The sequence below is a fragment of the Eretmochelys imbricata genome, chromosome 5, assembly GCF_965152235.1.
Source record: "Eretmochelys imbricata isolate rEreImb1 chromosome 5, rEreImb1.hap1, whole genome shotgun sequence".
NCBI lineage: Eukaryota > Metazoa > Chordata > Testudines > Cheloniidae > Eretmochelys > Eretmochelys imbricata.
Window position 1 is genome coordinate 71959841 of NC_135576.1, and position 15985 is coordinate 71975825.

Here is a 15985-nt window from a genome sequence, read left to right on the forward strand (position 1 = left end):
AAAGGGTCTGTTCCTGTCGTCTCTGCTGAATCCAAAGCACAAAAATATGTCCGGTACAAGGCACTAGTTACGGCTTGTCATAAACATACAGCTAAGGGTAGCATAAAATCCCTCCTTTATCTGTAAGGGGTTAAAAATCTCAAATAACCTAGTTGGCACCTGACCAAAAGGACCAATAAGGGAAGAAGATCCTTTCAAATCTGTGGGGGGAGGTTTTGTTTGTGCTCTCTTTGTTGTGCTCTCTTGGGACAGAAAGAGGGACCAGGCAGGGAAAAAAACCTCTCCTAAAACTCTACCTGAAATAATGACAGGTTTCAGAGTAACAGCTGTGTTAGTCTGTATTCGCAAAAAGAAAAGGAGGACTTGTGGCACCTTAGAGACTAACCAATTTATTTGAGCATAGGCTTTTGTGAGCTACAGCTCACTTCATCGGATGCATACTGTGGAAAGTGTAGAAGATCTTTTTATACACACAAAGCATGAAAAAATACGTCCCCCCACCGCACTCTCCTGCTGGTAATAGCTTATCTAAAGTGATCACTCTCCTTACAATGTGTATGATAATCAAGCTGGGCCATTTCCAGCACAAATCCAGGGTTTAACAAGAACATCTTGGGGGTGAGGGGGGTAGGAAAAAACAAGGGGAAATAGGTTACCTTGCATAAGGACTTAGCCACTCCCAGTCTCTATTCAAGCCTAAGTTAATTGTATCCAATTTGCAAATTAATTCCAATTCAACAGTTTCTCCCTGGAGTCTGGATTTGAAGTTTTTTTGTTGTAATATCGCAACTTTCATGTCTGTAATTGCGTGACCAGAGAGACTGAAGTGTTCTCTGACTGGTTTATGAATGTTATAATTCTTGACATCTGATTTGTGTCCATTTATTCTTTTACGTAGAGACTGTCCAGTTTGACCAATGTACATGGCAGAGGGGCATTGCTGGCACATGATGGCATATATCACATTGGTGGATGTGCAGGAGAACGAGCCTCTGATAGTGTGGCTGATGTTATTAGGCCCTGTGATGGTGTCCCCTGAATAGATATGTGGGCACAGTTGGCAACAGGCTTTGTTGCAAGGATAGGTTCCTGGGTTAGTGGTTCTGTTGTGTGGTATGTGGTTGCTGGTGAGTATTTTCTTCAGGTTGCGGGGCTGTCTGTAGGCAAGGACTGGCCTGTCTCCCAAGATTTGTGAGAGTGTTGGATAGGTTGTAGATCCTTAATAATGCGTTGGAGGGGTTTTAGTTGGGGGCTGAAAGTGACAGCTAGTGGTGTTCTGTTATTTTCTTTGTTAGCTCTGTCCTGTAGTAGGTGACTTTCTGGGTGAGAAAACCTGGATTTGTGTTGGAAATGGCCCACCTTGATTATCATACACATTGTAAGGAGAGTGGTCACTTTAGATAAGCTATTACCAGCAGAAGAGTGGGGTGGGGGGAGGTATTTTTTCATGCTTTGTGTGTATAAAAAGATCTTCTACACTTTCCACAGTATGCATCCGATGAAGTGAGCTATAGCTTACGAAAGCTTATGCTCAAATAAATTGGTTAGTCGCTAAGGTGCCACAAGTACTCCTTTTCTTTTTACCTGAAATAAGCATCTAAGATTACAAAAATTGTAAATAAAGCAAGGAAATGAGTTAGATTATCTTTTGTTTTAGCTTGTAAATTTTCCCTATGCTAAGAGGAAGCTTTATTCCTGTGTTTTCTAACTTTAAAGTTTTGCCTAGAGGGGAATCCTCTGTGTTTTAAATCTTATTACCCTGTAAAATTACCTTCCATCCTGATATTACAGAGGTGCTTCTTTTACTTTTTTCTTTATAATACAGTTCTGCTTTTAAGAACCTGATTGGTCTTTAGTGTCCTAAAAGCCCAAGGGTCTGGTCTGTGCTCACCTTGTTTACCTGTTTGGTTGGTATATTATTCTCAAGCCTCCCCAGGAAAGGGGGTGAAGGGGTTTGGGGGGATACTGTGGGGAAACAGGAATTCTAAGTGGTCCTTTTCCTGAATCTTTGTCTCACTCACTTGGTGGTGGCAGCAGTACTCGTCCAAGGACAAGGAAGAATTTGTGCCTTGGGGAAGTTTTTAACCTAAGCTGGTAGAAATAAGCTTAGGGGGTCTTTCATGTGGGTCCCCAGAGTTCTGTACCCCAGAGTTCAGAGTGGGGAGGGGACCCTGACATGGCTGCTTCCCCTACGGCACAAAGGTGACCTGGTTTTTAGAGTGGGAGGACTTGTGGAAGAACTATAGATCTTCAGAAGCCACTGTACATTGACCAAAGGACGTTCGCTAACCGCAGAGTGGTGGGAAAGCGTAGGTTAATCCCAACAGGATCCATAGATTGAAGACATAGGGAGGTGCAGTTTAGGCAACTGGCTCTAACCAGTGTGCAACAACCAGAACTCCAGAGTCCTCTACTAGGGCGTGCTGATTGCAGTGGGCATGCCCAGCACTGGTGCCCCAATTTCCTACAGTTATATACATAGCAGTAATATCTGGTGTGGCACATAAGAAATCAAATCACTGACAGTGAAAAAGGAATATTCAGCAGCTGCTAGCAAGTGTATTCTCTAGCCTCTCTGTGGATCACCACTTGATTATGTAAATAATACTTTTTTAAAAAATACAGGAGATGAGAATCTATGCATGCCTCCATTTAAGGATCTAATATACACAGTCAGATAGATCAAATGGTAATGAGAAAGTAATTCAAACTAGTATTGGTGGAAGCAGCAGAAGTGCGCAGATAGAGAGAGCACAGCCAGACAGAAAGAATCCAGCCAGGTCCCAAATTCTCAGGTATTTTACAGTATAATGACTTACAGTGCCAGAACAAAAAAACAAAACAAAACAAAAACAAGTAACAACAACAAGTGGAGGAAAAACTGGAGAGAGAAAGAGCAAAACAAACATTAGTGGCATTATAGCCAATAATATAGCTGACAAATATCCCAGGGAGCTGAGCTCTCTGTCTCTCTAGTCTGTTTCTGATGGCCACCTCTCCCCAGCATTGCATAATTGAAGTAAAGTCAAAATATAAGTAAACAGATATGTTCTGTGTCAAGACGACTCTGTATAATGTAGAACACACTGGAGAAGAAGAATCCTGCACATGCAGTGTTTTCGGAAGATGATGTGCATGTACATGCTGAAGTGGCCACAAATTTCATGCGCCGCTATCATCATCCTGTCTGTGTTCTTGAGACTTTTCAAGAACCGTGACAAAATTCGTTCAGAGGGGAAAACGGGACTGGAACATACACAATGTGTACCGTACCACACTGGCCCCAATGTCTAACAGTATGAACCAAGGTAAGGAGATGAGCTGTGAAGCCACTCAGCTATCACCTTCTTCAGCTTGTGCAACCATGCAGATTCAATGTGATTTCTTGAAGACTACAGAGAAGGTGTAGTTGCCACATCCTACTGCTGACCCATTCAAAATTTTCTTTCTTAAAGCAGACCTATGGAGGGCTCTTGACACTTGTAAGTCAGTGTCAGACCTCTGACTAACATACGTGTTGTGAGAAACTGTCCTGCTCCCAGAGCTGCTCAAGGAACACGGCACATTTGCTGGAATAGTTCTGGGACAGCTTTTGTGGAGAAAAGCATGTGACTTAGTACTATCTGTCAGCAGCACCTCATCCTGGAGCTTCTCATCCTCTGAGCGAGAAGTGCAATAAATTACCTGCCAGGGTTTTACTGAGTAAAAGGGCCATGGAAGTTAGTCTCACCCAGAATTGTCTGAGGTTGTGCAGTTAATTCCTGACGTCAATCTTACTTTTTCTAGGAGCAATGGAGATTTAGAAACACAAAACACACAATTAGCTTGCAGAACTCATAAGCACAAAATACCATTGAATCCAAGAGCTTAAAAAGATTAAAAAAGATGTAAACATTTATCTGGATAACAAGAAAATGTCGAGTTGTCATCGTAAACATTTAAAAAAAATAAGCAAATGTTTCCGATGGGTTAGTGGATCACCCAAAGATTGGCAGACTGATAAACAATGAGGACAAGAGGTAGTCATACAGAGCAATCTGGATCGTTTGGTAAGCTGGGCCCATTCAAACAAAATTTATTTTAATAGAGCCACACGTAAAGTTACATACCTATGAACAAGGAATGTATGCCATACCTACAATAGGTGACTGCACCTTGAAAAGCAATGACTCTGAAATAGATTTAGGAGTATAGTGGACAAACAACTCAATATGAACTCCCAACGTGATGCTGTGGCAAAAAAAGGCTAATGCAATCTTGAAATATAAATAGAGGAGTAGGCAGGTGATTTTACCTCGGTCTATGACATGGGTGAGACAGATACTAGAATACTGTGTGCAGTTCTGGTATCCATATTTTAAAAAGGATGCTGAAAAACTGGAGAAGGTACAGAAAAGAGCCACACAAGTGATTTGAGGGATGGAGAAAATGCCTAACAGTGAGAGACTTAAGAGCTCAACCTATTTAGTTTTTCAAAAAGAAGATAGAGAAGTGACTTAATTGCAGTGTTTAGTACCTTCACAGGGAGAAAATATTGTGTAATTCTAGAATAGAAAGGCATAACAAGTATGAATGGCTTTGAGCTGAAGTCAGACAAATTTAAGTTAGAAATTGGCACACATTTTTAATAGTAGGGCCACTGACCATTGCAACAAATTGCTAAGGAAAGTGGTGGATTCTCATTCTCTTGATGTCTTTGGATCAAGACTGGATGCCTTTCTAGAAGATATGGTTTAGCCAAACAGACTCAATACAGGGGTAATTGGATGAAACTTAATGACTTGTGATATATATGTCAGATTAGATGATCTAATGGTCCTTTCTGGCCTTAAACTCTATGAATACCTGACCATATTTTTATATTTTGAGTCAGTTTAGAAATGTAAGGCATGTGAAAAGTGCCTGCATGATTCCATCTGAAAAGAAAGATTCTGTGTCTAAAGAAGACTACAGTATAGAAAACAGTACAAGTTTTCCATATCTGCCTTCCTACCCGTTTTATTCTGACATGAAAGGACCATTTCTAAGGGTCAGAGGGTACCGTGATTCAGTCCTTAGCTTCTCCACTGAACATCAGTTGTGATGGTGATTGTAGATATATGGACATCTGCCCACTAGAAACTGGACTGAGACGACCACCATATAATTTCTCACAGACCCCTGAGTAGCTATCGAGTAGCAATGACTTCTGAGCACTACTAATCTGAACTGGATTTGAACCTGACCTAAAGTTAAAGACTATATTCTATCATCTAAGCCAGCTAGGCCTTTCAGTAATTTATATTTCCTGATACAGTATAATTTAAAATGTTCCCTAATACAACTGGTTATTTATTCTGGCTTCAAACTAAACCAATTAAATTAAATTATTTCTTGACTTTTTTAACACTTACCATCAAAACAAACATTTAACATCTTTGGCAAAAATATTTGTTATGCTTTCTTAAAACTTTTTTCCACTGATGTCAGTGTTACAGTGTATGTTATCTTTAATCTCTCTTCCTCTGTTTGAAAAAAACAACCCAGATCATTTCCAGGATCTTGAACCATCACTCACCTGTGCCTTTGCCAATTTTTTTTCCAGCAGGTCTCGCTCCCTTTCTGTTTGCTGCAGACGTTTATTAAGCTCCACTATATCTCCCTTTAGTGATGCCAGGGCTGCTAAATGGAGCTGTAAGACAATCAAAATGTATCCAGGTTAAACTTGTCTACCAAATGTACCACTCTTTTAATGTACCACTACTGTAAACTACTAGGAGGCATCAATGTTCACAACTAGTTGTGACCTTTCACACTCGAGAACTTTTAAACCACAAAATGGGATAAAATAATCCACATGCAGCTGAATGCTTTTCCTGGAACACTCCTGAGGAGGAGTATATACTGTATTAAGAGAGAGAACGCACAACAAGGGTAAATATAATGCAGTGTAATTTAGTTGGAAGCCTGAGTCCATTAGCTTTTTTACACTATCCCAGTGGATACTAGCTCAGAGACTTGTGCTATAAAAGAAGGTGCAGTATCCTTTAACCATTTGAATGCTTTCAGACAGAAGAGCCTGTGTAACCTTCCTACAGAGAACAAAGGGAATATGGCATACAAGGGTTCAAATTGTTACTTTGAGACTAATAAAAATTCCACTTACAGAGCAACCATTTTGCAGTTATCTGAGATAATTTTTTCCCGGGTCTCATGTTAGTGAGTTTAAACAACAAAGATTTACTGAAGTTGTAATGGAAGAACCTGACCTGCATTTCTTTCCTAGATAATATATCTGGGTTAAGCAATCATACTAAAGGCAAAATCCTGTCCTTATAGTTCGTACAGTCTGGTGGGTCCCATAAATATTTTACAGTTTCAAAATATATAAATATGTAATTCCTCAATTAAAAATATTGGAAATTAAAATGCAGTACACACAGATATCAGAGAACATGCTACTAACAACTAAACCGAAGAATGGAGAAAGCCATCCAGAATGGGAAAGAACAATAGAAACTGAACCAAAAACTAGATGAGAGATGGAACAGAAGGCATATCCCATACGTACCTGATGGCATGTGTAAATTTATCTTCAGCCAGTAAAATTGTGATAAAATGGGCAATCTAAGAGGAATCAACACCAATTTTTACTTTAAAAAAAAATGAAAATATGCCTTTTCCCATACATTTATGCCAGTGAGACAGGCATCTATGGAGGGGCTGAGGGTGTGTGTGTGTGTGGGGGGCATAATGGGACTGGCTGGGCAATGAGACTGGTGGCAAGTAGCTGGGGGGTGGGGTGGGACTGGAAAGGGTTGGACAAGAAGACTGGAAGTCTGGAGAAGTAAAACAACAAATTGATGGACAAGGAGACTAGGATTGGGATCAGAAGCCTGAAGAGTGGACACTGAGCCTAGTTAGGTGAGGAGAATGGGACTGGGACAAGGAATCAGCGGTGAGGAAGACACAACACTGGACAAGTGAAGGGGGGCGGGCAGAAAGGAGTCGTGCTTGTGGGGAATGGAGTCTGTGTCCGCTAGAGTACATTCTGTTCCAGAGCCTAGAACAGAATCTAAGATTCCTTAGTCTTACCATTCCTCTGCTGTCAGCAAATATCTGTGGTATTCACTAGCAGAGTATCCCACCTCCCTCTAGTGCTGGTCCCCATAGAGCAGTGTTTCCCAAACTTGGGACAGCACTTGTTCAGGGAAAGCCCCTGGTGGGCTGGGCTGGTTTGTTTACCAGCCGTGTCTGCAGGTTCAGCCAATCACGGCTCCCAGTGGCCGCGGTTCACTGTGCCCAGTCAATGGGGGCTGCGGAAAGCGGTGCGGGCCGAGGGCCAAGTTTGGGAAACACTGCCATAGAGGATGACAACCTACTACTGCTATCAGTTACTCTGGTAGCTAAAGTGGCAGAGGTCTGTGTGGTAGATCTAAAGGTCCTGCGGAAAAACAGTATGTGATCATGTAATTAAACACTGTATCATAATGCATATGCACCAGGAGGTTAAAATAAGCTTGCACAGGCAACCTTAATTCTGCCATTTCGTAACTGAGTGTTTGACTTTGTGTAGGCTTTGCATGAATAATGAACGAAAACAGTAGTAAGAAAACAGAGGTTAACAATGGACAAGGCATAAATTCAAAAGTGGTCTTGTAAATAACATGTCATTAGTATACAAAGAAACAGTAAGAAGAAGAAGGTGTGATAAGCTTACAACTGCAGCTTTGCTTACTCGGACACTGCAGCTCATGGACAGTTCATGATCTGTACAGGGATTGGTTTAAAAAATTAGTAGACCAACCATAAAGGGCGTTAACCAATAGTATTAAGTATAAGCGTGTATATAAGCCGACTCACGATTACGTATGTTGGATGTGTACCCTGAATCCACCCCCTACACTTGAGCCTGATCAACTCACAGAAAGAAACCTCAGAAACCTCAGTGAAGAGTCCAGAGTTGAACTGATTTCTTGGATTCCAGAGAACTGGATAAAGTGTTCTCCCAGAACTGGGCAAGTGCTCTGGATAAGACAAGTGGAAAAAGTCTCAGAGGGAATCCCAACACTTTGCAACCTTAATAATGTGGGTGGGTGTGTATAATATATATGTGTGTGCGCACGCACACACACAGTTTATAACGTATATATGTTATTATTACACACACACACACAAATATAAATGAAAGCCTAATTATGCTGTAGAAATTGGGCCCCTTCATGCACCATGGAAAGCTTCTTATTTCCCAGTGGGACATAGGAAAGTTATGCACTAGGTTATAATTTCTACACTATGCACTCTAGACACTTTTGCTATTGGCAATGGTCATACATTTCTTAGCTATGAGCTTTTTTCTCCTTAATATCATGTTACCAGCTCTTATAATTAGCTCTAAAGTAATACACAAATTAACACCACACATAGTTCACAAAAAAGTGGTGTTTGTTTGTTTTTTGAGAAAAGTCTTTTCAGTTTTTTGACCAGCTCTGCTACAGCGTACGATAAAGAGCATCTGTTTCACAGAACTATATAACGCACTCTCTCCTCCCAAGCACTGCCTTCTCTTCACATGTCAATAATAGCTACAATTCTCTAAGTTGTATAAAACTAATATCACACAGTCAAGTAAACATCTCTCCCCTTTGTACATTATTCTTCAATGACTACCAGCTGTGGTCCTAATTAAACAACAGGCCAACAATGCTCACACACTGAGCGGCAGTATAAAAGGACACTGTTCATTTAAAAATCACATCTGAACTCCCCAGGCTTCCTTACCTGTGTTAACAACATCTAAGAGTATCAATACTGAAAGCATATTATATATTTCACCATTTATGCAATTTATTTTTTACATGTAATTCATTGTGGACAATAAAAATAGTTTCATGTTTATTTCTTAGTCAATTTTTCTTTATCACAATGCTGCAGTTTTATGATCATTGTAAAAAGATTTCTATTAATACTAGGTTTTGTAAAACCTTATGCTTACTATTATTTATTATTTTGTAAAACATTGTGTTTATTATGATGTTTATATAACTTAGATTTTGGACTTCCTTTAACCAAAGAAATCCCGTTTCCTTATAAAATTTAGTTTTATTAGTACTTAATATCATACAAAGCCAACTGTATACCAAAAAAAGGAAGGAAAAATCCCCAAATACTAAAGTGCCATGCCAGATAATATGACATTATCCAGCCAAACAGGAATAGCATAAGGTTTAACGGCTACTAGGACTTATATACATATTCATAATCTGGGTCTGCATTTACCTCACATTGTTTCCTCTTACAGCAGTAGGCCCGGTAGTGACCTAACGTAATTTACAATTTCCCAACTAATTTGTAAACATGGTCACTGCAAACAAGCAGCTTCTATCTGTCATAGTCAATGGCAGGAATCATCTTTCCTCTTCATCTCAAAAACTGATTTACATCTTTAAAAAAAGTGCTGTACTGGAAGCAAGAGATGTGGAAAGAGGAAACTGAAACACTCATGATTTTGACGAAAAACACTGCTAACCTCTGTTTTGCCCCCATCAAAAATTAGGGTGTCATCTCCCAATCTCCCAACCAGCTTATTGGCAGGCTTGCAGTTCTGCAAACACAAGATTCAGCACGTTACTTTATAAGGGTCTAAGCCACAACTGACATATTAAAATTCTGGTTAGAAAAAAAGGGGCAGGCAACGAGGGGAGTTCCCAAATGCTCCACTCTATGGACAGAGGTAAGATATCATATAAACAAAACAGGTTTCAGAGTAACAGCCGTGTTAGTCTGTATTCGCAAAAAGAAAAGGAGGACTTGTGGCACCTTAGAGACCAACCAATTTATTTGAGCATAAGCTTTCGTGAGCTACAGCTCATTTCATCGGATGCATACTGTGGAAAGTGTAGAAGATCTTATTATATACACACAAAGCATGAAAAAATACCTCCTCCCACCCCACTCTCCTGCTGGTAATAGCTTATCTAAAGTGATCACTCTCCTTACAATGTGTATGATAATCAAGGTGGGCCATTTCCAACACAAATCCAGGTGAGAAAACCTGGATTTGTGCTGGAAATGGCCCAACTTAATTATCATACGCATGGTAAAGAGAGTGATTGCTTTAGATAAGCTATTACCAGCGGGAAAGCGGGGTGGGAGGAGGTATTTTTTCATGCTTTGTGTGTATATAATAAGATCTTCTACACTTTCCACAGTATGCATCCGATGAAGTGAGCTGTAGCTCACAAAAACTTATGCTCAAATAAATTGGTTAGTCTCTAAGGTGCCACATATAAACAAAACATTTAACATTTTAGTCAATCACAGACTAAACTTGCTTTGACTGAATTTTATGCCCTGTTTCAATGTTAAAGGTTTCTGGAGTGTGTTTTCAACCTCAAATCTACATCTCTCAAATTTAAGAGGAACAAGGTATAACTAATGGCCTACAAATTTTAATTTTGTTTGAATGGTGGTAGAGGACAGTTTTTTCATTGTATGTTTAAAACGTGTCTAGCACAATCACATCCTGATCCACACTGAGGCCTAGATACTAATGCAACAGAAATCATCATTCATCATCAACGTGAAAATGGCCAGTATAAATGCATGTTCTTATTACTGTTTCCCTTGTCCTCCCTTTTCTTACTACTGTTTGTTACATACACTTGACCATCTTTTCTCAGTTAGACTATGCTCTTTTGGTAGGGTTGCCAACTTTCTACTTGCATAAAACCGAACACCATTTCCCTGCCCCCTTCCTTGCCCCCAACCTAAGGCCCCACCCCCCACTCACTCTAGCCCTGCTCCCTCAGTTGCTTGCTCTCCCCCACCCTCACTCACTTTCACTGGGCTGGGGCAGGGGGTTGGGGTGTGGGCTCTGGGGTGGAGCTGGGGAAGAGGGGTTTGGGGTGCAGGAGGGGGCTCTGGACTGGAGCCAAGGGATTTGGAGTGAAGGAGCGGGCTCAGGGCTGGGGCAGGGGTGTGGGAGGGGGTGCGGGCTCTGGGGTAGGGCTGGGGATGAGGGATTTGGGGTGCAGAAGAGGGCTCTGGGCTGGGGCTGAGGGGTTTGGAGTGCAGGAGGGGGCTCAGGACTGGGGCAGGGGAGGTGTGGGTGCGGGCTCTGGGAAGGAATTTGTGTACAGGAGGGGGTTTCGACCTGGGGCAGGGGGTTTGGGCTCTGACTGGGCGGCGCTTACCTCAGGCGGCTCCCGGTCGGAGGCGCAGCAGGGCTAAGGCAGGCGCCCCGCCTGCCCTGGCTCCACATGGCTCTTGGAAGCAGCTGCCATGTCCGGCTTCTAGATGAAGGGGCGACCAGGCAGCTCTGTGTGGTGCACACTGACCGCACCCCGTGGTTCCTGGCCCATGGGAGCTGTGGAGCTGGTGCTTGGGGCAGGGGCAGCACGTGGAGCTTCCCTGATCACCACTGTGCCTAGGGGCTGCAGGGACATGCCGGCTGCTTCCGGGAGCTGCATGGAGCCAGGGAGCCTTCCTTAGCCCAGCTGTGGTGCCGACCAGACTTTTAACGGCCTGATCAGCAGTGCTGATTGGAGTGGCCAGGGTCCCTTTTCAACCGGGCGTTCCAGTTGAAAACAAGACGCCCGGCAACCGTATCTTTTGGGCAGAGACTGTCTTTCACTCTCTGCTTGTATAGCACCTGGCAGAGTGGGGCTGGGGTCTCTAGAAGTTACTGGAATTCAAATTAATAACAAGCAGCTGAGTGAAAAGCTAAAATGAACAAAAGGATAAATGGTGAAAAGAACATTTTCAGTTTAAATAATCCAAGTTATTAGTGACAAGAAGATATAGTATTTTAATCTTTACAGTGTCCCTTTAAGAGAAACTGATTTTCAGTAAATAAAAAACAATTTATTTGTAAAGGAAGTTATAGTTGTAATTTTGTGGTACTCAGTAGTTACATGATATGAAAACTGGGAAGGCAGAGGGAAGAGAATGGAGGCAGCCAAGTGGGATATACTGTTTTTTCCTTGGTGAACAATGACAGACAAGGCAGCATTACTGACACACAGATTGAAATCAGACACTTAAAGCTCAAGGTGGGCTGCATCTTAATGACACAAAATTAGAAAACATATTAAAGACCCAGCAGTTTATGACAATTAAGGCTGTATAATCAGACATCATGAATCTTTTAGTGTGCACTAAAAACTATTTGAGCCCTTAGGCTGTAACTCCCAAGGAGAATTACAAGAGCACAACTAAAAGAGTTCTCTGACAAGGCCTGCATTGTTCATAAATTTTTATATTGATCTAATTTAGTAGGTATTGAATTCTCCCATTCAACAGAAACAAGTGCATTTAATGGTAAAGCACCCAATCAATCCAACAGAGTAGGCAAGGCCAACATGTTTACTATAATAACTGAAATGGCTCAGAATAGTCCCCTCACTTTTTCCTAACCAGGGACCCAAGGAAAGCAGAATTCTTCCTGTAAAAGAATTAGAGTCATAGGATCACTGTGTACTGTACTGTATATCTTAGTTCAGAAGCCATGGTTTCCTTTAATTTGATTACATAGGCACACGCATGTGACTCAAGCCTACAGAAGCCCCATACAATATCCTTTTATTCTTCCAACCAGCTCTGCTTTTGCCTGCCCAAAGGGTAATGATAAGCACAGGGTTCTTGTAAGTTTTAATATGCCACTAGCTCACAAGAATGGAGCAAGAAAACTTAGTAAAAGGAGCCACAAAGCTGGGAGATCTACCATAATTTCAGATCTACTATCTTCTCTAGGAGCTCCTAGGGTTAGCTACAGGATGACTCTACTGCCTGTAGAGCACCCCTCCCCCGCACTATTTACAAATTGTTGCCAAAGTGTCTCCCTCTTTTTTTTTTTTTTTTTTTTTTTTTAAAAAGAGTAACATAATTTTGGTACATATGTGCATGGCATCTGCTGGCTCCCCATAAATCTAACTCTGTGTGCCAAGCCTGGACTGAATGTGCTTAAATGGCAGTGTTCACCATTGAAAAGGTGATTTTTCCAAATGCAATACAATGGTACCCTAGCATATGGGGAAAAGGCAACATGTTAGATACCACTCTGAGATTACTGCTAGCAGATATCAACCTTTTAATGATGACCACTGCATATCATAACTTAGAGAGATCATGTGATCTAGAACAGAGGTTCTCAAACTGGGGGCGCAAAAGGTATTCTGGGAAGGCATGAGAAGCTTTAGAAAAAAAAAAAAACATACTACACACATTTTACCCATAGCAATCAATAACTAGCAAAGCTTACTCCTCCTGACATATCAGGTCCGCAGACGGCGCAGTACATTTGACTCTAGTTGGCGCTGTGCATTTTGACAGATTTCTATTAAACTTGCATAGCATTATACAAAGCCATTGTCATCTGTAAATTAATCCGTTTACTACGACATGGTGAGCACATTTAATTGTAAGCATCGACCACAATCACAGTTTTGCTTTTACTCTTATTATGATGGATCATTGGCTCTGTTTGAATCAATGCCTCACTGTTTTTAATATTTAGTGAAAGTTTTATGTTGACTTTTTAAAATCAGTATATCTACTTGTATGGCAGGGGGGCCTAAACTACTAAAGACACAAAGAAGGGGGAAAGTGATCAAATAAGTTTGAGAACCACTGATCTAGAACAATAAGAACAAACTTGGGAGAGACCAACTCTTGAGTTCTAATCCTGACTCCTGTGTGACCTGGGGAAATTACTTCATGTCTCTGCCTTAACTTCCCCATTAGTAAAAATGTGGATAGAGGATACCTACTTCCCTGTCACAAAGAGGTGAGGTAAACATTAGTTAATGACTTATTATTTGCACAGTACTCTAAACACATTGTTTGCACTGTGCTTTGTGAACTGTTCTCTGAAAATATTAACAACATTTTTAGATCTACAGATAGGCAAGTTTAAATATATTTAAGGATTACTAAAAAAAAAAAATCACACAACGACAGATGGGATGTCAATCTGGATGGGATAAAAATGGAGCTACTGAGCTTGGAAACAGGAAGTCACCACTGTGCCTGTGATAAGTAAGTTGGATGAGTGCTGATACCTAGTAGGTCCTGGGCTGAATTTTAGCAAATAATTTAATGACCACAGGGGTCTATGAGCACGATCCAAAGTCCAATGAAGTCATGTAAAGACAGACTTCTATTCACTTCAATAGGCTTTTAGTGGCAGAGTGAAGACCATGAACTATAGGAAACATAAAAACACACAAGAATGCCTAATAGAAACCTACCCACTATACAATAGTATAATCTGCCATTTTATGTATTTTGAAATAATTGTTTATCCTTCCATACTTATCACTGAACTACGTATCCACACGTGTCTTTTCCCCAAACTAGAATCACCCTAACTCAAACTCCTGTACAAGAATAGCTACGCTAATAACAGTTTTTTATTTTCAATCGTGCAAAGCCTGTCTTCGCTATATACCAAACTAAGAAGGGAGCCTATGTATGTCCCTCTGTATTTGAGTTACGTAAAGAACTGAAAATTCTTTTTCCCTACACATCCTTTAGTCTCCCATTCACCTCAGCTACAGTATCATGGCACATAATTTTAAAACCAGTGACATGTCAAATGAACCACAGAAGCATCAGGATCTAGATGGGAAATGCACAGACAATATCTTCATATAGTTAAAAAAAATACCCCACTATGTCATTAAAACTTTGCATTATCTGGACATAGGCTATTACCACCTGATCTCCTTAATTGTTTATTGCTCCCTTTCCCCAGCCTCCACCTCTTGATCTGCTTGGACTTTCTTAAAATGTAAGCTCAGAGCAGGCTTTCTTTTCTGTTTTTACAGCACTTAGTTATTTTTAGTGCCTATAATAAGCTAACACACACGCATTTCCTCTGATCTGATCAAATGTCCAAATAAAAATACATCTCCACTCCAAAAATCCCCCCAAATGTTCATCTTAAATTTCTACAGCACAAATTTGAAATCCCAGGAAGATTCGGAGGCACCGCACTGAAGGTGGTTTTTGATTACTGGAAAATGCAAAATGTAGTTGGAATGCCATCTAGGAACTGAAGCAGCAGCAAAAGGACAATAAAATGGTGGTTAAAACATTTGTGTAGCATTTCCTGCTCCCCTTCAAAGATGGTAGAAACTGTCAGGCAAAAATGGCTGAATACCATACTCACCAAAGGAAAAAGCAGTCTGCAATGTGAACTTCTATGGGGTGTTATGCGTGACATGTCACCGGGATAATGAAAAGCACATTTAAAATACCAATGAAGGAATCTGACTGTGTCAGGATTTTGAAGTTAGGGATTTTAGTGTTTAGGATTTTGCAATTATCAGGATTTTGTCATTTGTGCATTTCACCAGAAAATGCAGATAAAACAGGATAGTACATTCCTCCCCCCGGCCCCAACTACCACTGTGCATATATGTGGGGGGAGAGTTTGGACAAGGCTTGGGAAAGGTTGGCACTAGTCTGCTCTCATGATGGCCTTCAACATTAATATACGTCTGGACGGGACAATTAAGTACATAGCAAGAATTTAAGAGAAATTACAGCCAGGATACATACAACTTGGTCACATCACAGGAAAAAGGTTCGAAAACAAAAATATTCCAACATAAAAGTAGGGAATTTTTAATACAAAGGAATTTATGATCTTCAATTTGTGTGTAGCCATTTGTTGTATGTAAAAGTCATGCTGTTTGCGGTGTTATTTACATTTCATCAGCACTACAAAAGACTACAGAACTATTTGCCCATCAACATTCATTTAAAGTGATTGACATATAAATGAATCTCTCTCTCAACTGTTTTCACTCTTACACTTATTTTTATAGCTCTTTTTCTACACGATAGTCCACAAAGATGCATTTTTATGGCCCAAGTGTTGAAATGAATGTAATCAAAGTCCATTTAAGTGAGTGCACTGACAAGGCTGGAATGGAAAATTCTACAAAAACAATCACCTTCTAGAATTAGGGAGAGGACAGCTCAATATTCCATAAAACAA

The 15985-nt window shown here is 40.7% G+C and overlaps 1 protein-coding gene across 1 annotated transcript in view; it reads right to left on the reverse strand.

Moving 5' to 3' along the window:
* MCC (MCC regulator of Wnt signaling pathway) overlaps positions 1-15985 on the reverse strand; it is a 225746-nt gene that overhangs the window by 97870 nt on the left and 111891 nt on the right. The window contains exon 2 of the mRNA XM_077816346.1: positions 5558-5671. Within this exon, the coding sequence (XP_077672472.1) occupies positions 5558-5671 (114 nt within the window). The remainder of the gene's footprint in view (positions 1-5557; positions 5672-15985) is intronic.